The sequence below is a fragment of the Phalacrocorax carbo genome, chromosome 2 (genome assembly GCF_963921805.1).
Source record: "Phalacrocorax carbo chromosome 2, bPhaCar2.1, whole genome shotgun sequence".
Lineage (NCBI taxonomy): Eukaryota > Metazoa > Chordata > Aves > Suliformes > Phalacrocoracidae > Phalacrocorax > Phalacrocorax carbo.
Genome location: NC_087514.1, coordinates 30,434,112 through 30,454,808, shown reverse-complemented (window position 1 = coordinate 30,454,808; position 20,697 = coordinate 30,434,112). Strand labels below are relative to the sequence as shown.

The window sequence follows — 20,697 nt, the reverse complement described above, 5'->3', positions numbered from 1 at the left end:
CGCCCGCCCGGGGTAAGCCGGACCCCACGGCTCGGGCCGGCCGGGCTCAGCCTGGGGCCGCTCCCCTGCTCGTCCCGCCGCCCCTCGCCCCCCGCCGCCGCCCAAACATGCCGGTGTCCAGGCAACGGCGGCGGCGTCACTTCCTGCGGCGCCGCCCCTCCCGCCGCAGCCTTCGGGCCGGGGCTCCGTTCCGGGCTCGGGCCGTTGCAGCGGCCGCGACACGTGGCGCGGCGCGGCGGCGCGGCCCCGCTGGCGGCATGGCCGCGGCGGCCGAGGCGGCGGCGGCGGGGGGCGGCGGGAGCAGCCGCCACGAGAAGAGCCTGGGGCTGCTGACCACCAAGTTCGTGTCGCTGCTGCAGGAGGCCAAGGACGGCGTGCTGGACCTCAAAGCGGTGCGAGGGCGGGGCGGGGCGGCGGCGCCATGGCGGCGGCCCGGCCGCGGCGGGGGTTCGGCGGCCGCGGCACCCCCGCGCCCCGCCGCCGCTCACGGCCCCGCCGCGCTGCCGGGGGTCGGCGCGGCGCCGGGGCCGGGCCGGGCCGGGCCGCCCGCTCCCCCTTCCCCTGCCCGGGCGGCGGGGGTGCCCGGGGTGGCTGACAGCCGGCTAAAACACGCGTGGCGACTCATTTCCGAGAGGTTGCAGTGGGTGCCGGGCCTAAAATGAAGCCCACCGGGTTTTTTCCTATTTATTCTTCACTGCCCTGCGTTGTTCAGAGCGCTGACTCAGTCTACGGGCCGTTATTTAGAACTTTATCACCCGTCCCCCTCGAGGTCCTTTTAGTGAAGGGAAAACGGTGTTGAAAAACAAGACAGTCACCACTTTAATACTTCATATCGATCTCTATATATGTTTAATTGGCGGGGTTGGTGGCAAACCTCCTTCACCCACTCCTGCAGCCGGCTGCCTCTGAGCCGTGAAGGCGTTGGGCTTCCCCAGTGAAGCCCTGGGACGAGCCCACCTGCGCCAGCTCCTCACGCCAGGAGGTCACCCCATGCCAGGAGCGGCCCTTGGCGCGGTGTCCCGCTCGCCGGTTCCCCAGCGCGTGCTGCCGCGCTGTCCGAAGGGCTGGGGCTCTGCTCGGCTGTCGGGGCGCGCGGCACGTCGAGGCTAAAGAGTGTTTTGCCTGGCTGGTTGAGGTCTTCAGTGAACTGCTGAGGAGTCAAGCAGCGTGCGGTAAGAGGCTGGCTTGGCGCTTTGGTTACTTGAAGTCCTTTCTGGAAGACTGACCTTATTTGTTGGTTATTCTTAATGGGCTCCAGGAGGTGAATGGTGTTCTCAGAGCTTTTTTGCACATCCCTGTTCAGAGAGCAAGCACTTCAGTGATGTTAACTGTGGCTCGTGAAACTTCAGGGTGAACTGGGAGGGACGCTGGTCAGTGTTGTCTTCCCTCTTTAGTCATGCTGTGGTCTGGACAAGTTGATTAACTTCTTAGTATTTAACTGCCTCATTCTTCAGTAAAATGGAACTTGGCTGTCCACATCTTGGAGATTGTTGTGCAGCTTGCTTTATTATCTGTCGCGTGCTGCGACGTGTTCCAGGTCAGTTTGAGAAGCAAAGCATAAGCAATTTTTTAGACATCAAGCCAAAAAGCTTGACTTTAAGAGCCAAAGAGCTCGATTTGAACAATCGAGCTGGGCTGTGTAAAGAGGTGGGATGATGATTCTGATTCCCTTTTGTGAGGCAGGTATCCACCCAGAGGGAGTGGAAGGGTTGGTAGCCAAGGAAAACTAAGTGGGCATTGCAACAAGTCGTAGACATTTCTGCTCATAACATTTATTGGAGACTGGTTTCTGAATTACAGGATACTGTTTGTTGGAAGTAAATACTAACTGAAGTGAGTAAATCGTTGGTACTTTCATAAACAATGAGTCAGAACATACATTTCTATAACTGGTATTTCTCATAAATAAGCCACATACCTAAGGAATAATGAAAACCAGCGTGCATGTTATGTCGGTGTGCTCAGGGAACTGAAGATCCAGGTCGGTCTTGAAACGGAACAGAGCATTCCAGGAAATGATTCATGGAGTGAGCATCTTCAGATGTCTCCCTGTTGGCAGGTATTGACCGTTGGATGTCATGCTGCTGGTAAGTATTTCCGCAGCAATACCAGCAGTGTGCTATTGAAGAAAATACAATTTGGAAATCGTAGTGTATGTCTGGCTTTGTGATTTAGCAATTGAGAGTAAAAAGCTGTTCTGTAGGACATTTCCTGGTGATTTTTTTGATATACCCATAATTATAGTTCAGTGGTCTGTAAGAGGATACTTTGGGACATGTGTGCTGACCCATCATGAAGCAGTAGTGATGCATTGTCCTACATGCGGGCGCTGTTCCTCTCTTTACGAGCAGGGAGCCCTGCGAGTTCTGTATGTTGAACTGTTTTTGGAAATGTTTTAGTGTTGGATGCCTCTCTGCTAACATCTGGCAACTCGTGGGAGTGGAAGTGAGGATTTTCTTTACTTGGAATTTGAATTCTACAGTACTTGCTTTAAAATCAAACAGCTATTCTCCAATAATTGTATAACTGTCCCTGAATAACCCTGTATAAACAAATCTAGTTATGGAAGTTAGCTTAAAATGTTAAGGGATGAGATGGAAGGGAAAGAAAACAAAGTTCCTAAATGCAGCAACCCATGAGTTGCAGGGAAGAGAGAAAAAGACCAGGATGAGAAAATAAGGGATAAGCCACCTGAAACGATTCCCAAAACATTGTGTATTCTTTCTCTTCAGTAGCATACAGTTGCTTTTGGCTTGATTTCTTAAATGGGCTTGGTTTATAGCAGAATGCCATCCCTGCTGTACTCAAGGTTAAGTAGTGTTTCTGATCGTTAGTACAAAGCATCGTTTAGAAATTTATTGATCAGGAGCAAATAATAGCTGCCTTACACTTGCCCTATTCCACAGAAAGAGGAAAATCCTATCCATTAAATTTTACATTCCCTTAACCTTTATGCATGCAGTGATACTTGGCACTTTTATGTACAAGTTGCCAGGCATGCTGTTCAGTTTAAGACTCCCACCACGCTGTTGACGGTCTTCTTGGGGAGATGTTATCGTCTGTTACAGGGACAGGCTGGAAGATGCAGGACCTCATTCCTCTGACCCATGGGGAGCAAGCAGGCGTTGCTGGCCCTCCTGCTTTGTTAAGCTTCTCAGTAATGACTCTGCCATGGTGCTGTAGCAAATTCTTCTGCTCTTCAGTGCTACCGCAGCGAATGTGCAGCTGATCATTCCCGCTGCCTTTTGTCAGCTCCCAGGGAGCAAAGAAGAAGCTGTGTGAGAGCACACCCAAACTCTCAGTTACAAACTCTCAATTATCCTTTTCTTGGTGGTTGGTTTTTTTTTTTTAAGTTCAGGGCAGGGTTTTGTGTGAGCACACATGCCTGCGACTGGAACAGTGCCAAACGGTGCATTTTCTGTATTCCAGAAGTTGCACCGATCTGAATGCACACAGAACCAAAGCACTGCACTTCAGTGTTTTTCTTCCAGTTCAGAACCTGTCTCTGAGACACTCGGATAGCGCTTGTCTTGGATACATACGTATTCAAAGTATGAGGAGATACTAGAAGGAATGACTAGAGTGCATCAGCTTTACAATGAAAAGATTTTATGAAGGAACTCCAAACACAAATGCTTCAGAGCAAGGGGTGCAGAAGCCACATCCAGCCATCTTAACAGGGCTGTTGTGGTAGATGTCCCTTTCTTGTGCTGCCTGGACCTGCTTCAAACATTTGGCATAGGCTGAGAAATGATGAATTTTAAAACTGTTATTGACAACAGGAGATTCGTTTAAAAGTCTCAGGAGGCTCTCCTAATTATTGAAGTCATTACTGCATGGTTTGTGTGGAGGAACTGAATGCCTGACCTTAATTTCTGAGCCATGTGCCTACCAGAAGGTGTTACATCAGTAACTGCTACAGTGTTGGGGAGGAACTTTTCAATTGGTTTTTAAAATGTCTATGGAAACACCCTGTAAAATTCCAAGAAGATAATTAGGTTGTAAGACCAGCACCAGAAAGTTAGTGAATGTCTGGATTAAGCTTTCCAGACTTGCCCCGGTTTGATTTCATTGTTGGAATTCTTGTTGTTAAGTAGTTGGACTTTGTAGCTGTGATTGAATTATATACAGTGCTAGTCAAACCAAATATGTATGTGTCTTTCATTTCCTCAGCCCCTAACCTGGCGTTCTGGAACCTGTTTTGCAGCAGTAGTGATTCTCTAAATCTCTACTGCTGGTGTTAATGGGAGCTCTGCTTTGGGCATACAGAATGCAATAGACTAGAGTACTGAGACCGTTCCAACTTTGAAACATCTGAAACTGGGCACTCAAAATTAGTCTGGTTTGTTGTTTATTTGTGGGGTTTTTTTTTGTGGGTGTGGGGTTTTTTTTTTTGGTAAGTCTTAAACTTTGGTTTGAAAATACATAAAGCATTTATGTATTGTACAGATGGGCATTTCTGAAAAATCTCGTGAGGTAATGAAATCTGTCTCCAGAGAAGTTTCTTTATCATTCTAGCCACGAGCGGTAGCCGAAGTCCCAGGCCCATATGCTGAGTAATGGGGGGGAAAAGCAGAATGTAATTAATCAGAATAGCAGCTGATTAAGTGTGTGCTGTCCATTCCTTGCACTGAATAATGTGGAGAGCTTGTAGAAATTGTGCCTCTGAAGACTGTGAGATGTAGAGAGTGTTGATTAAATATTGCACAGGCACCATCCATTTTGTCACTTCCTAGATTTAAGTGGCTTTCTCTTGCAATCTTGTAAGCAGTGGGTCTGCATGCAGCAAAAATAGCAGATTAAGATAGCACATGCATACCTCCTGATACAAGTGATTGAAAAGCCTGTTTCCTTGGAGAGAACTAAAGTGTGCACTTCATATGTATTTGTATGTATTTTGCTCTGTTAAATAGGAAAGAAATTCAACAGGCTGCTACAGAAGGCCATACAAAAGATAAATGTTGATAACAGTATCAGTAGGAACAGTGTGTAGTAGGTATATCACTGTCAAGGAGCAAAAGCAGTGCTTATACTTTATGGCTATAAAAGTATTCTTAATCACCATTATTCTTTCATTTTTTCCTTTAATTTTACGTCATTAGCAAAACATTCACCAATATGAATTGGGCTACTAAGTCCTAGTCATTAATAGGAAGGTGTCATTTCTTTGGAAGATTAGCGAGTTTGTTTATGATTCAGAAAATATAGTAAAAGGAGTTAGTACATGGACTTTGCTATAAAATAGATTTGGTTTTCATTCCTATTTGTGATTGTCTCAGGTTCTATTCTTCACATCGGCTACTTTACTAAGCATTAATTTGAGAGATTGTTGGACAAAATGAAATGAATCATTGTGTGCCTATAGTGAAAATTAGTTGCCTTTACACATTAGTTGAAATTTGGGATGCAGAAGTCTTTGCCAGCTATCTTTTTCTTTATTTTTCTTCTGTTTTTTCTTTTAATCTGTTTAATAACTATAATCCCTTGCAATCATTGTAGCTGAGTTTTCCGAGTAGTTACAGAGTCACACTCCTCTTTGCTTTCTCTCCTTTTGGCTAATAGTCTTTAAACCTGAGCCACTTTACAGCATCAAAGAGATGAGGGTGTGGAAGGCGTGACTAGCTCAAGTTTGCTTATTTTATCTTAAGTCTTTGCATCAGGTACATTAAAGCCACCTCAGAGAGAATTACGGCATGAAGCAGTGTTTCCTCTGCCTGACATTCTGCTTTGCTTTGAGTGGCAAGCTGTGACAGCACGCAGCCACGTGGCCTAGATAGCTGTTAACTTAAAAGTGATTGTGTGGCAGCGGCGAGCGTCCCTATGAGCTGTACCAGGGTCCTGGTGGCTGTGAAGGCGCTAGGTACTCGGTGTGACAGCCCAGGTATGCCGCGAGGTGGATTTGTGCAGTGAAACGTTAGAGGACGATGCTGGCTTGAAGTATTGCAGCTCTCCATCAGCCACTTTGTGAAATTACAGCCCTGTCGTTTCGTATCCCAACACAGTTTAATCCAAAGACTGCAATACCTCAAATGTCAGTGGAAGGGATTATAAACTTGACACGTTGTTGGCTTCAGAAGCGTCTTCCGCTGCAGGGTGTTTCTGCCTGCCCTCCCGACTTTTTCCTACCTTCCAGAAAGAGCGTTGCAGGCTCCTCCGTGCGGTTGAATAGCACATGCTCCAAATACCGAACACGGTCTTTGCAACACACGTGAGCTCTCCTCTCTGATGAGGGTAGGCCTGCTGGCCTTCAAAGAGGTGACTCCTCTCAGCATGCTTGTAGCACTACATGCAGGTGCTGAACTTTTGAATTCATGATTGAGTGTCTGACTCCTGAAGAGCTGAACCTTCTGTCTCCCTTCGGGATGACATTATTTGGCATTTTTCCAAGGCAATGGCTTAACTGTCTTACCCTCAGCGTGCAAGTTGCTGATACTCGTTGTTCTTTTGACAGGCTGCTGATACCCTTGCTGTGAGGCAGAAGAGAAGGATCTATGATATCACCAACGTTCTGGAGGGGATTGATCTCATTGAGAAGAAGTCAAAAAACAGCATTCAGTGGAAGTAAGCCGTCTCAATTCTGCAAATTTTCACGTGCTCAAGAGCACAAAAATTGCCTCTTTCCACTTCTCCTGACTAGATATGACATCGTAAAATTAATGTTATGCTCATCAGTGAGCAATATGATGTTTTAGAATCACAGTAAAGTTGCAAACAAACTTTGTCTTCCCTTTAACTTGCATTTTTGATACATAAAATCACGTTTAAAGCATACAAGAGAGATACTCGGAAAACTTGTGCTGCTACTTTATAACTAGCATGTTTAAAAATTTAATCTAGGTGAATCTGGGAAGAGTATTGGGACACACAGTGTCCCTACCTGCCTGCCTGCCTGTAGTCGTGCCTATTTTCTCTTGGGTCACTGAAGGGGAAAGCTCAAGCTAAGAGTTGGCAGGGAGGGAGAGGGGGCCTGCAAACCAGCTCCAATGCAGAAAAAGCTACATTCCAAAAGAAAATGGGTAAAGGGGAATTTTAAGTTTGATTTGAAGTTAAGAATTTTCATTTTTCTGTTAAAACACTGCTGGGGAGGGTGAATACTCCTTTCCTTCATATTGAATACTAGTAGATTTTCAAAATATCAAAAGTAGTCTTAAGAAATTTTCATTGCGTGTTTGCTTCAGATATTCACTTCTTGTGGTTTCATGAATCTTTGTGCCTTTTTAAGAGGAGTAGGTGCTGGCTGCAATACAAAAGAAGTCATAGACAGGCTGAGGTATCTGGAAGCTGAAATTGAAGATCTCGAGCTAAAAGAAAAAGAATTGGATCAGCAGAAACTGTGGCTTCAGCAAAGTATCAAGAATGTCATGGATGATTCTACAAACCACCAATATCCTTTTAAAAGAATTGTGTGGATCTTGGAACTAGAATTAAAGCAACAGTTGAAGTGTAGGTAATGGGTAAAGCATAATGAAGTCCATTTTACCCAGAAGGAAGTGAAAGGCAAATATTTTTTTTCTGGATTTGGTTCAAAAAGAAAGAAAATATAAATCTTATTTACATTACTCGGTGAATGTATGATTGGTAACCTGAAAATAATTTAGCACATACACACATATATATATGGCACTAATTTTTAAGTCGATGGTATAATCCTGGTGCCTTCTTCTAAATTAATTGTATTGCTTTCCAGCACTTGAATTTACACTTTCTTAGCAGCGCTTTACATGAATCTCTTTTTGTGTTGCTTCCTTCTCTTGAAAAGATTAAGCTATCACCCAAAGATAAATTGAGTAGACAAAGTCCCAAAGCTTGTTGGGTTTGGAACTGGAAAAATATCCTGTGTATAAATACCCCATGAGCAGAGTTCCAGCTATGTTGCTTGTAACCATGTGTCTAGCTGTCTTGCAAGATACTGAGTGAAACAGACACCTGAGATTTGGAGCAGAAAAGTGTCATTCTTATCTGCAGTACCAGTGATAATTACTTAAAAATCATTTGCAGTTACTCCTGCAGAAGCTGGTCCTGTAATATGGGTTTTGTTGGAAGGAGATTGAAGTTAGATGTTAGGAGAAGCTTTCCTTTGGGAGAGCTAGCACTGGAATTGACCCCCCAGGGAGGTGGTGGAATATCCATCACTGGAGGGTTTCCAGAAAAGGGGAGGCAAATGTCTGTCTGGAATGCCTTAACAGTTGATCCTACCTTGAGGCAGGGGAATGGGACGGCAGATGACCTCTTGGGTCCCCTCTGGCAGTATTTTGATGCGATTCTGGGAAGTTCTGATATGTACTTGAATTCTACAGTGTCATGTTAGTGAGGCAAATGGTATTCTTCAAAACAAGATTTTACATGTTCTCCTTTTTTAGGAGAATCTCCTTTCATTCAAGCTATGCAACTTTTTTCTTCTTTTATTTTCTTCACAGATACAGATTTTTTTTTTCCTTTGAAAGACAGAACTCTGCTATTTTTAAGTAGCCATTGTGAAAGCCAAAAAGCATGCCTTGATTACACATCTGAGTACCAGCAATAAGTTTATAGTTCAGGCTCTTGGACAAACTTCTTTTAAAGGGCAAAAAATACCAGTTTCATGTTGCTTTAAGAAAAATGTTCCTTGACATAAATTACATTTTCATACGTAACCCATGAAGATATCTGCAACTGCTTCAATGGTAAGTTTCTGCTAGGCTGTATTTCGTAAAGTGAGGGATTTCCTGATCTTGCTCTTGAAAACTAACTTGCTAACTAACCCGCTTTTTCCCTGTAAGTATTTTGAATTTAGAAATATTAGGTAGTGATCAGTGGTAAGTAATGTCTCTCCTAATGTTCCTGACTAGCAAGTTCTGGCATTTTCTAGCTGTAGTCACAGATTGTATGGAACGGAAGCTAGCTGTTTTCAGAGTACTGTTTTTGGATATCTTTTTCTGTATTCATACTTTGCAGCAGCTTGCCTCAGGCTGTTAACAGAACCAGGAACAGGGCATGTTGGTCCAACCCACCAGAATGATCTGGTAGGTCCAAATTTCCTAAAACTTTCTGGTGGCAGCTGCAGCGAGAGGGAGCTCCTGATGCTGCTATATAAATCAGGCCAGCTGAAGTTCAAGGGTGGGCCATTGGTACTAAATCAAAAGGATTCCTTCTGTACAAGAGGTTTGAAGAAATTGCCAAGAATTGCTGGCAGAAGTTACTTCCCTTGACATCCTTTCCTGACCCTGAGGCACCCCAGGGAAGATTGTTGTTCAGCCTCCAGCTAGGCTCAAAACCACCTCTTCTTTGCCACGAGGAAGGTTGGTTGGTTGTTTTTGAATAAAAGGGCAAGATTAGACAACTACTGCAGAGTTTAGCAAAAATGAGCTGTTAACTAAGAAAAGTTAGACACTACAAAATGTGGAGGCACCTAGCATGCCAGTCACGTAGTACTTCGTGTAAGTGTCTCTTAGGAGGCAGAGAAAGAAAAGCATTATTCCAAGTTACGGACAAAGGGGAAATGATGTGCAGGTAGGTGAGTGACCTGCAGTGTAAGGCAGGTCGTGCCAGTGCTGTCGATGTAACTGTGATCTCCTGACTTTAACCAATACATATTAGTGGCCATAATAAGCCACAGGTGAGTTTGATAGTCAGCTGTTACATCCCTGTTGTGTGTGCTGCAGAAGCTGTGAGCTCAGAGACTAGGAAGTGCTGGCACTGAAGACAACCATGAAGATCTTTTCTTCCTTCACCTGTTAAATCTCTCTGTACTACCACTGTTTTTCAAAGCCATAAAGTGAGCTGGACAAGAGAGCTATTTTAACTGAAAAAGAAACTAGTTAACTAAATACTTTCACCTCATGTTACATATACAACTAGGAGATCTGGAGACAGTAACAAACAGGTAAAAGAAGTGCTAAGTATTGCTTTGCTATGAGACCATAGTTGCAAGAACCTTTTATAAGTATTGGAATGCTGTGATTTACATTGTGTGATATACTTGGATCTTACAGGGACTATGCTAGTCCTGCCACAAGTTTGTTTATGCTAGAATTATGCAGTATTTTAAGTGGCCTTAGAGAACTAGCATATCTCATTTGAGAGGACACCATGCAAGACTTAAGAAAAATATGCACACTTAACACTTGCTTAAAAATTGCTATTTAACCAGGAGACACACTTCTAGCAATTCAAGCACCTTGTGGTACACAGTTAGAAGTACCTATACCCGAAATGGTATGTACTGGTTTCTTGTTTGCCTAAGTGTTCTAGTGGGACAGTGGAAAAGAAGAGCTACATTAGAGTGGAGCATTTCTCTCTAACTACATGTGAAAGGGGAAAAATTGAGATGCTGCCCGCTGAGAATGGAGGGGAATGGGTGGGGAAAAGTGTGTTTGGATACCCGGATAGACTAATGGTAACTCTGTCTTCTATTAAAAAAAAGTTACAATACTGGGTTTCTTTGCCCTCTCTTCTTCTCTCTTGCTTTTAAATGTTGCAGCTTTCCAAATTAAGCATAATTGTCATTAATTCCCTTGAGAACATGTTAGCAGCTACTTTTATGTGTCAAATTTCTCTATTGTATTGCTAAATCAGATCTCTTATGAAAGAGCCTTCTAGATTTATTCGTTTATGTTTAGTAATGTGGTATTAGACTGGGTAGAGAAATACAGACTTCTGGCTGAAGTGAGAAAGCAGGTTTAAACAGGCAGGAGTAATGTAGGAGGCCAAACTACTTCCCTCTGTCCATCTTTAATTTTTTTTTTTTTTGCTGCAGTGCTCTGTTTTAAATAGAGCTTACATAGTTGGGAGAGAGCATTGTATGAAGCATGATAGCCACTATGCTCGTAGAAGGGTGAAATTCACCTGAGAAGTTCACCAGCTATTTTTAGTGAGGCTAAGCACAGTCTAATATCGTAAGAGCATCCAAAGCTAGAACAACGAAGCTGATCCCAATGACACTATCTTTGTCTGTCTCTGCTGAGAACAATTCAGGCAATGGTAAGGTTCTCTGTGGGACCCTAGTTAGCATGATGTTGGGGGGTTTTTGGCTTTTTGTTGAGGACTAAACCAGCTGATCTTAGGCTTCATCACCAACTTCTAATTAGATGTTTTGGGTTTGGTTCCCCTCCCCTGAGGCTCCTTTCCCACTTACCTCATCCTCATTTTTTGCTGAAAACCTGCTTGCTGAATTAGCCACTCCGCAGTCAGCGGTCTCGAGACTGTGCTAGAGGGGGCTAATCCTAGCTGTGCTGCTTAAATAGCTTACCAAATCAAGGCCTGGCAAATCAGCTACAAAATTGTTTCTACTGACTCATGATCCTGTGTTCACTCAGTCTGGGTGAGATATTCAGCTGTTTTAGGGTGCTTGGTCCCAACCAGGATCATTCTGAAGCCCCATTTAAAAGGAAGAGATTTAAATGTATAGAAATAATTATCTATCATTGCTTTATTAATAAGTGGTAGCCCCGCTATAAGTCTCATGTAACTTGAATTTAAGACTTAATTAAGCACTTTGAAGAATTGTGTATTTGTGTCTTGTGTAACTGTGTTCTGGTCGGGTAAATATATTACAGGTTTGTAATCTCTTTTGGTTTTTTATTAGATCACATATATTAGTGTAAATTTTTCTGAGTATGATGTGATAAGTTTGTGCCAATTCTCAGCTCTTCCTAGTGATCTAACTAGAAGAGCACTGTATTTATCTTCTGTATCAGTTTGAGAATTCTGTTCAAACATCTTCATTACTTTCTGTGGGGAATAACTTAAGTTTTGTAAAGTTCCAAGTTCTCAAGGAACAGTAACTTTCTTAATACACCACCTCTACAGGGACAGAGTGGACAGAAGAAATACCAGATCAATCTTAAAAGTAGTTCAGGACCTATCCATGTGCTGCTTATAAATAAAGAATCAAGCTCCTCCAAGCCCATGGTGTTTCCAGTTCCTCCGCCTGATGACCTTGCACAGTCCCCATCTCAACCTGCAGCTCCAGCAACTCCCCTTAAACCTGCTACAGCTCCTCAAAATCCACCAGAACAAGGTCTTGACCAAGGACAAGAGTTACCACAAGCATCAGTTGCTGACACACCATCAGGTGGGTCCAGGGTTTTTCCCACCTCAGATGGGTGGAGGAGGAAGGGGACTGGAGGGAAAGAAGAGAAAAGGTGGTAGATAAAGATCAAGAATTTGCATAGTGTAGCAGCTGTCTGTTAAGAAACTACCCCAAGGGCTTACTAACAGCTCTCAGGAGGTTACAGAGAAGCCTTATCACCTCTATGGTGAAACAGATTCTCCCCTTGTAGCTTATCATCTAGTACCAAACAGTTTTTGGATGTGATCCTGTTAATTATTCTAAGGTCCTTCTCCAGGACGCAGTAAAGAACAAAATTGCCACCATCTGATGGAGTATGAGAGTTGAACATGTACCTTTTAATGAGACAGATAATACAGGTACCAGTGCCAGCTTTTGTGCCACAAGGTCACTTACCTTCTTCCACATAGCCACAGTGAGAGACTGCCTGAATATCAGGTATTTTTTTCATAATAATAGTAGGGTAACATGAAAAGTCTTAAGAAAATGCTGTCAGTTACAAACTGCACTTCTCAGGGATCCTGATTAAATTGTGCCAGTGACTTTGGAAAGGGGAGACTCCTCTCACCTTATCCCAGACACTGGCTGTGTTCTCCTCAAAAGACAAACCTGGGTGCAGGTGTTTTGTGTTCCCTGTTACCATAACAGACTTTATAACACGCCATTCTCTTCGTAGAAGGCAGTGTGCAGCAGAACGACAGTACAGCCCCAGCAGCTCCTTACTCCAGCCTTCCAGAGTCGGTGTTGTACCCCAGCCTTTCAGGAGATGTCGCCCAAGCTACAGCTAGCTCAAATGACTACCAGGGCTTGCTGCCCCTGGATGTTAACTGTATTCTCAAGCCAAACTCATTCGACATAGCAAAGATGGAGGAGCCCGCAGGTAGGAAGAAGCAATTACTGTTTTTAAATGTTTTTATTACTTTCCCGAGCCCTTCTATGTGCCCAAGCTACTGATGAGTTATACAGAGGGAACAATGAGCAGTTTTCCCACAGGGGAAATAACAGGCCTTTGCTCATCTCATAATGAAGCCACTGAGCCAGCTCCGAGTAGCAAACTCATTTTGAACAAAACACCTTTCTCTGCCACCAAATAAGCTTCATGTTGTACAAGGCTCTAGGGTTATAAGGGATCAGTGGGAGAAATGTATCAGGAAAAACTGAGAGATGCAAAGATGAATATATTTTACATATACATGGCATGGTATCTCCACAGCTCCTACACTGCCCATGAGCCAAACTGTACTTTGCCATTCGGTGTTTTAATGCAGAGAATATGTGTTGACTTCCATAAACACATGCTCCTGTCTTTCACAGGAAATATCAGTGGGGATATTATTGATGAACTCATGTCTTCTGATGGTAAGTATTTAGCATCTTTACTCTTCTAATAACCACAAGTAGCAGCATGGTTTTTCTGTGAACAACACTCTCGGATGGTGTCTGTTAAATCTGATGCCAAGAGTCAGTATGGAACTACTTCTTTCCCCTGTACTGCCTCTGTCTTTGTCATTCTTGGCTCTGCTCCCCTTTCCATTCCCTGCAACAGTTTTATTTAACAATCAAAATATGAAAGCCTTAATCCAGCAAGCACTTACATGCATGAGTAACCCACCAATCCTTCATTCAGGAACAAAGAAGGAACAGGCTGATGATTAGAGTGCTGCCTTAAAAAAAACAAATTTTTAAAAAAAACCTGTTCTGTGTGAGGCTTCCTGCAGGAGCTCTGAGTGAACATTTCTGAACACGTTTACGTGCCTGCATGCAGACTGGCACATGGCCAGCTGCGGTACTCTAACAGAACAGACAAATGTCACCCGTTTCTGCTCTTGCACCTCAGTGGCCATACGAGTGCAGAACCGAACCACAGCTGGTAAGCTCACGTGCTCCCTGCCTCTCTGCTCTGTCTCACTGAGGTGCCAGGCAAAGAGGTGGACTCGGCTGGCATTGTTCCTCTTGCCCTGTAAATATGCTGCTCTGAGCAGCCTCTGCCAATGCCTGCCTTTCAAGCAGGCAACCTCAGGGCTTATTCAGAAAGAACCATGTAGTTACAAAATCCAGGGGGCAAGATGGGCTTATGTGAATATCCCCAGTCAGGGCTAAAATGGAAATAGTCTCCACTTCTAGAGCAGGTACAGCATGCCCAACTCATCTGCGCTAGGTTAGTGTTCCTGAGGTTGCAGCATGAGGAGCTGAGGCTTCTCTTCTTGTGTTCCCTCCCCAAAGACTGCTTCAAGTCCATGCTTGAAATGCAGTGCATGGAGAAATTGCTAGCCTCCATTTTTCTTCTGTAAAACAGGGATAATGATAACTTCCTTACCTAAAATGGTAAGTATTTGAAGGCTGATACATGCCATGCTGCAATAAGATGAAGAAATATAAATATAAATGATGGCTTTGTGATGAAAGTTGCAAAAGCTGCTCAGGAGCTCCTTTGCTGCAGGAGAAATTAAGTCCATATTCCACAGCTATCACTCCATTCCAGCAAATTTCACTTAAAACACTAAGCAAAAAATGTAGACACATCACTTATCACCTTTAGTTTGAAGGCAATACAGGTATTTGCAGTATGTATCCTAGCATGCTTGTCTGATTATCAAGACTATTTTAATTAAGACTAACCCTGATACTGCTGATGACAAACATACTGAATTATGAGATAGGGCTGATATTCTGAAAGTGTTTTAACTTAAACTAAACTATTCCTGCTTTACAGTTTTTCCTCTCTTACGACTCTCTCCTACTCCCGGAGATGACTACAACTTTAACCTGGATGATAATGAAGGAGTCTGTGATCTCTTTGATGTACAGATACTAAATTATTAGATATTGTGTCAACCAGACTACTTATCTACCTCTAACTATAACATTCTAGACTTCTTCATAACCTAAGTATTTGAATAATGAATGTATAACTTCTTAGTTCACTGACTCTGGGGAGTATATGTCCTTTTGCTTCCTCTAACTACTTCACAAAACAAAACCAACAACCAGAAAAAAGGGCTTTTATCAAAAATTCTGGCACGTTTTTTCACCTGAGTGTCCTCTGTGTAATCCAAGTATTTGGAGTTTTATTTAGTAAGAAAAGTGAAAATGCTTTATAGCCTCTTGATCATTTTTTCCAAAATGATTAGGCTTCTTGCTCAGAGTTAACAGCATTTTCTTTGAAGCTTTACTGCCAAGAAGCTTTCTGTATTTTTTTTAACGTTTCAAACAATTTTGAAGTTCTCACTGCCAAGCTGAAAAGTAAAGGATATCAACCTGAGTTATGCTAAATTGTTTCAGTGAACCAATTTTGTGAAGTGCCTTCTGTTTTAGCACTTTAAGTTTCTCACACTGACTTCTGACATTCCACTTTCCTAGATGATAGGAAAGGTCTGTTTGTAGTTTGTATTAAAGTGTGCCAATACTTGTATATTAACAAGATTTTTTTAATAAAACTGTACAAACAAAGCCATCAGTATTTTTGATCTTCATTTCTTGCAATCCCTTCATTGTCCATTATGCATTACAACTGAGATAATAGGCTTGTAGCAGCATCCACGTTTGCTGGTTCATCTTCCATACGTGTGGAAACCTGAAAAAAATTAGTTACAGCTTAAAGTGGTAAGCAATATGGTTTTACTCTGTTGGAAAAAAAAACCCCTAATAAATACCTGTTGTCTGGAAGATCAGTGTGTCTTTAGCCTAATTTAAATATATAATTTGGGGGATTACAGGATTCACTAAACTGGACAGATAAGCAGCCAATACTTTGTGCTGCAGGAGAAAGACAAAGCATCATGCCAGTAACATAACATACAACAGCCAAATGGGAATAGGCTCAGCATTTAGTTCAGGAAATGTTCGACAACATAATTTTGCAGCTTTGGAGAAAATACCATTAAAGCCTGAGTGATCCAAGTCAGCATTACGTCATGTACAGCCCTACCAGCACATGAGCAGTGGTACGGTCTGAATTCCTGGCTGTGTGCGATAGCAGACCAGCAGAGATCAACTACCTTGAAACCCTTGCTCGGCCTCATCCTGTGCTGGTGGCACTGTCACCTACGTTTCCCTTTTCCTTCAACCTCTCCGTAAGGTATTTGACACTCACTCAGTTGCTCCCAGCCATACAGAAGCTTGAGCACCCCAGGCACTGTAAATAAAACACGACTCATGTCCACTTCTCCCGGCTCCCTCTACTTCCCCCAACAGCCAGGGTAGATTCATCTGTACTTTGTCCTGGCCCACTGCTTTCTCTCTCCCCCAAACCATGCCCTGTACGTCAGGAAGAGTCAGTATAAAGAGTTTACATGGAGGAGCTTGTCTGCAATTAAATTATGTGAATTATTTCTTGCTCAAGACTGCATGTAGCCCTGTTTAATACAGTAGACAAAGGAAGACAAGCGAAACACTTCCTTGAACCCTAAGTGCTACAGGCAAAAAAGCTCTAGTACAGAAATTCCTGTTTCAGGTGTTGGTACTTCTGATGAGGTAATATGAAGGCTTAGGAATCGGGAACAGAAAGAGGCAGAGCTGTTCAGTTCAAAGCACTATCAGGAGCTTCAGGTAGGCAGGGGACAGCAAGGTTCAGCTTTTCTGTGTCTATGCTGCGGCATAAGTCTCAAATCAAGGGGCTGGAGCTGGAATTAACTTTAAAAAAAGTAAATTAAAAAACAACTAGAGCGTAACTTATAATTTTGTTTTGGAAGCGTGCTCCAGCTTGGCTGCCCACCCTCTTCTCTCTTGATTTCAGTAGTTATATAGCACTTGAATATGTTAACCAGATTTCAACATTACCACACAACTGAAATTAATAAAGCTAGGTTTATAGCTTTAAAGCAACTGCATGAATTGCCTGCAGTCTTACAACCAGAATACAATGCTTTGAACATGCATTTTCCTTTCATTTACCTCCTCAGATTTTTACAAAGAGAAATTACCTGATCACTCTTCTGAGGTTCTACTACAGTGCCTTTTGAGAGCTGCTGTACTTCTTTCTGAACTTCAGCAAATGCTTTATTTATTGTGCTAACTTTCTCAGCATTTCTGATGTTTATCTGTGAGGGAAAAAAATACAGACATTGGTATTTTTAACTGAAATTCAATTGGCATGTGAAATTGCACTGGTTTTGTACAACTACTATATAGCCTGTGTTGCATGCGTATCTTCAATATTGCTTTTTAATAGGTATGTTTTTAAACTTGAGTTTATCTGTTACTTAATTATATCATCTAATCATGTGCTGCCAGTGTTCTAATTAATTGACAGTTATGAAAGGAGTTAAACTTGTGCTATTGGAAAGGGAGCCCATAGTGATCCAGAAACAGAAGATGGAGAAAACAAAAGCCAGGCTGTGGAGAGGCCCTACTCTGCACCCTCAGCTCCTCTTAGCTGGAGTGGAATTCCAGGAAGGGCTCCTTCCTTCATTTGTAAACGATCTTACCATTCTGATTTTTTTCCCGGTATTTTGCCTTTCAGCATCACACTTTGCATTCCTACTTGTTCATGTGGTAGGTCTGGCCAACAACGTCTATCAGATTTTGCTATGGTATTTAAAGAAACTTCTACAGCTGTAGCAGACCAGGATGTGTATCTGGTCCCTGGACACCTCAGCCTCCCTTACTAGCCCAGGTCTGCCTTCCTATCTTATTTCAGCAAAGATACTTTTGAAGGGGAGGATCTAAGACACAGACATGCTGTGCTCTGGGGACAATAATCTGTGGTAGAGGAGCAGGGTGGATGCATGGGGCCATTAACTCTTTCACCACTGCAAGAAACCAAAATTCAGCTGATCTCAGCGCTAGCACCTGTTACTTCTGAAGCGCCAAGTTTGGAACAGGATTGTAGCTAGACAACAGCCTAATACATAGCAAATGTTCCAGAAGCACGCTCATGCTTCTTCAGGCAACCCCAAAGTTCAGGATACAGGGGCAGCCTTTGGAACAGCAGTAGGTAATTCACCTTCCAGCAATTTACATAGGCAGAAGCAAAGCGTGAACTGTTACACGTATTCATTTTGCTTTCAAAGCTGCCATGATTTCAGAGGATGTGTACACTAACAATATTTCCATCTATTCTAAGTGAGCGACCAAGAGAACCAGTAGTAAGAAAGCAGTGGCCAGAGGATGGTAAAACAAGCCCATTCAGATTAGCAGTTTAATTCATAATAACCGGTATGGTGACCCAAGAAATACGGACTCTGCTCCTAGCTCAAATCAGTGGACGGGACTGTGGACAATGCAATTCACAAAGAGCCGAGTTCTCCCTTTGGGGCTTGTTACAGTTTTCCAGCTTTGCAGGGGTGCTGAATGGATCCAGTCAGTTTTAATAGCTGATACCCTCAGCCACTCTGGCAGGGCTCCTCTGTGGAAAAAGGCTCTGCAACCAGCATGTGTATCTATATCAAAAGTTGGTTGAATAGTTATGATGGACTTTTATCTATTAAAGAATAAACCTATTCTAACAATTTTTTCCTGAGCATTTTCCTATACTGCTTAATGATAAGCAAATCCCCAAAGGCTTAATGAATTAAAGAATAGAGCCTCAAACACACAGAATAAAATTTTACTCCTAATAAGCTACTGACTTTTCATAAATATGTTTTTAAACCTGTTTCTCCCTTTACTATACAGAACCCTCTAGACTAAGCGGAGGTGTGATGCCAGCAACATGAAATTGTTTTTAGGCTCCCTGTTTATTTCCACAGTTTGTTATGTTCCTGTCTGTCTACCAGATTAACTTGTCAAGTGGCTTTAGCTTCCAGGAGAAAATCTGGAAGGGCTTTTTTTTTTTTTTTTAAGAGCTGCTATTTAACTCTGTTTGCCCAGCAGACTGCAACTAAATCTGATGGGAACAATAAGCCCCTAACTTCCTGCTTTTATCGAGATGCCCTTCTAGAGGGACCAGCTGAACTCTCAGCAGATCACACAGCTCAGGCTGGAGGCAGGGTGTGAGAAGAAGATACCTTATAATGACTTGCTGCTACCAAGAGAAAAACTTTTGCTTAGATCACTCCCATCCCTCTTCCCCTGCATCACTCCCAGCCACACGACCCACTCCTTCCTCTGGGCTGTGGTGCTCTCCAGACACGAAAACAGCAGAACATTCTTTTTGCTGTTCACTTTTCCATTGCTTTAGTATGTTAAATCAGCTCATCTAAGGTGTCGGAAGGGGGAAAAGAGGTATTAAGAGTAAAACATACAGCAGTGTGTGCTCTTAGTTCTGTTCACTGCAACTCACCGCCATGGTCTTACTTGACAAATAAACAGCCTCTTGGTCAGAAGAGGCTCCATCCTTTCTGGTTCTTCCCCCACAAAATGTTTCTCTTTGCACTCATTCATAATTGAGTTTGTTCAACTCATCATCCCAGCAGAGAAAAACGCAAAATGCATTATTAATTGCATTTGCTGCTGATTTAGCAAGTCAAATCACCTAGTATGTGATCAGCTCCCAAGCCAGCACCAAGGCGAGCTATGGGGAGAGAGCCCAGAGACTGGTAAGAGGGGGCTGCGGTCAGAAATATGATGGAAAGGAGCAAGACTTGCCCTTGTAGCATCCATGCCTGGTGGTTTGGATCAAGCAATTTTGTTAAACGGTACCCTGAATTACACCAGTAATTCAATGTCACTATGTGCCCAGTAAACGTCAGCTCATTAAACAACTGCTGTCTTTAGTGCTGCCTTCACAGAGTCACAGAATGGTAGGGGTTGGAAGGGACCTCTGGAGATCATCTCGTCCAACGCCCCTGCTTGAGCAGGGACACCCAGAGCAGGGGGCACAGGAACGCGTCCAGGCGGGTTTTGAATGTCTCCAGGGAAGGAGACTCCACAGCCTCCCTGGGCAGCCTGTGCCGCTGCTCTGGCACCCTCACAGCAAAGAACCTTTTTCTCATGTTTAGCTGGAACTCCCTGTGTCCCCATTTGTGCCCACTGCCCCTGGTGCTGCCACTGGGCATCACTGAAAAGAGTCCGGCTCCATCCCCTTGACACCCACCCTTCAGATATTTATAAGCCTTGTTAAGATCCCCCTCAGCCGCCTCCTCTCCAGGCTGAGCAGGACGCACCGAGATGCCACCAGATGCTAAATGACCCCCTCCACCAGAACGGCTCGAGGCCTCACGTCCTTGCAGATGAGGCAAATAAACCTTCTGAGCTCTTCTTTTCTGTTCTGAAGATGGTGACATCAACGCAGAACCCGAGTTTTCAGGTGGGCACTGTGTATTTTGCGGTTTTGCACCCAGAAGAAAACCGCCCGTAAAACAGCTCTATTCGGTCCGCCGCGAGCGCTCCCTCCGCCCCGCAGAAAAGGCCTCAGGAGAGGCAAGGCCGCACCGGCCGGAACCCCGCGTGGGGCCCGGAGCCGCGCCGCGCCACGCCGCCCCTCTCGCCCGGCGGCCCCCCCCCCCACGCACCTGCTTCAGCCCGGAGGTGACGGGCCGCGCCTTGCCCTTGGCCTTGGCCTTGACGGCGCCGCTGCGGGCGATGCGGAACACACTCCCCGCCTTGGCCGCCCGCGACCGGCTCTTCCCCATGGCGGCGGCGGCGGCGGCGGCGGCGGCGACGTCACACCCGCGCGCCGGGGAGGCCTCCAATCCCCTCGCAGCATCGGCGTTGGGGGGCGGGGCCGGCAGGGGGCGCGCGTCCGTCCCGTCCGGCCCCGCCGCGGG

General features: G+C 44.1%; 2 protein-coding genes across 2 annotated transcripts; one reads left to right on the top strand and one right to left on the bottom strand.

The window, feature by feature from the left end:
* Nucleotides 1-92: 92 nt before the first annotated feature.
* Nucleotides 93-15,503, top strand: E2F5 (E2F transcription factor 5). Its single transcript, XM_064442476.1, has 9 exons — nucleotides 93-392; nucleotides 6,452-6,561; nucleotides 7,223-7,386; nucleotides 8,622-8,663; nucleotides 10,130-10,194; nucleotides 11,788-12,052; nucleotides 12,726-12,929; nucleotides 13,364-13,408; nucleotides 14,763-15,503. The coding sequence occupies exons 1-9, from the start codon at nucleotides 108-110 to the stop codon at nucleotides 14,870-14,872; spliced, it is 1,290 nt and encodes a 429-aa protein (XP_064298546.1). The 5' UTR covers nucleotides 93-107; the 3' UTR covers nucleotides 14,873-15,503.
* RBIS (ribosomal biogenesis factor) lies at nucleotides 15,457-20,603 on the bottom strand. The gene is made up of 3 exons (XM_064442481.1): nucleotides 20,443-20,603; nucleotides 16,972-17,088; nucleotides 15,457-15,623 (listed from the first exon to the last, which is right to left on the bottom strand). Exons 1-3 carry the CDS (start codon nucleotides 20,560-20,562, stop codon nucleotides 15,555-15,557), a joined length of 306 nt encoding a protein of 101 aa, XP_064298551.1. The 5' UTR covers nucleotides 20,563-20,603; the 3' UTR covers nucleotides 15,457-15,554.
* Nucleotides 20,604-20,697: the final 94 nt, after the last annotated feature.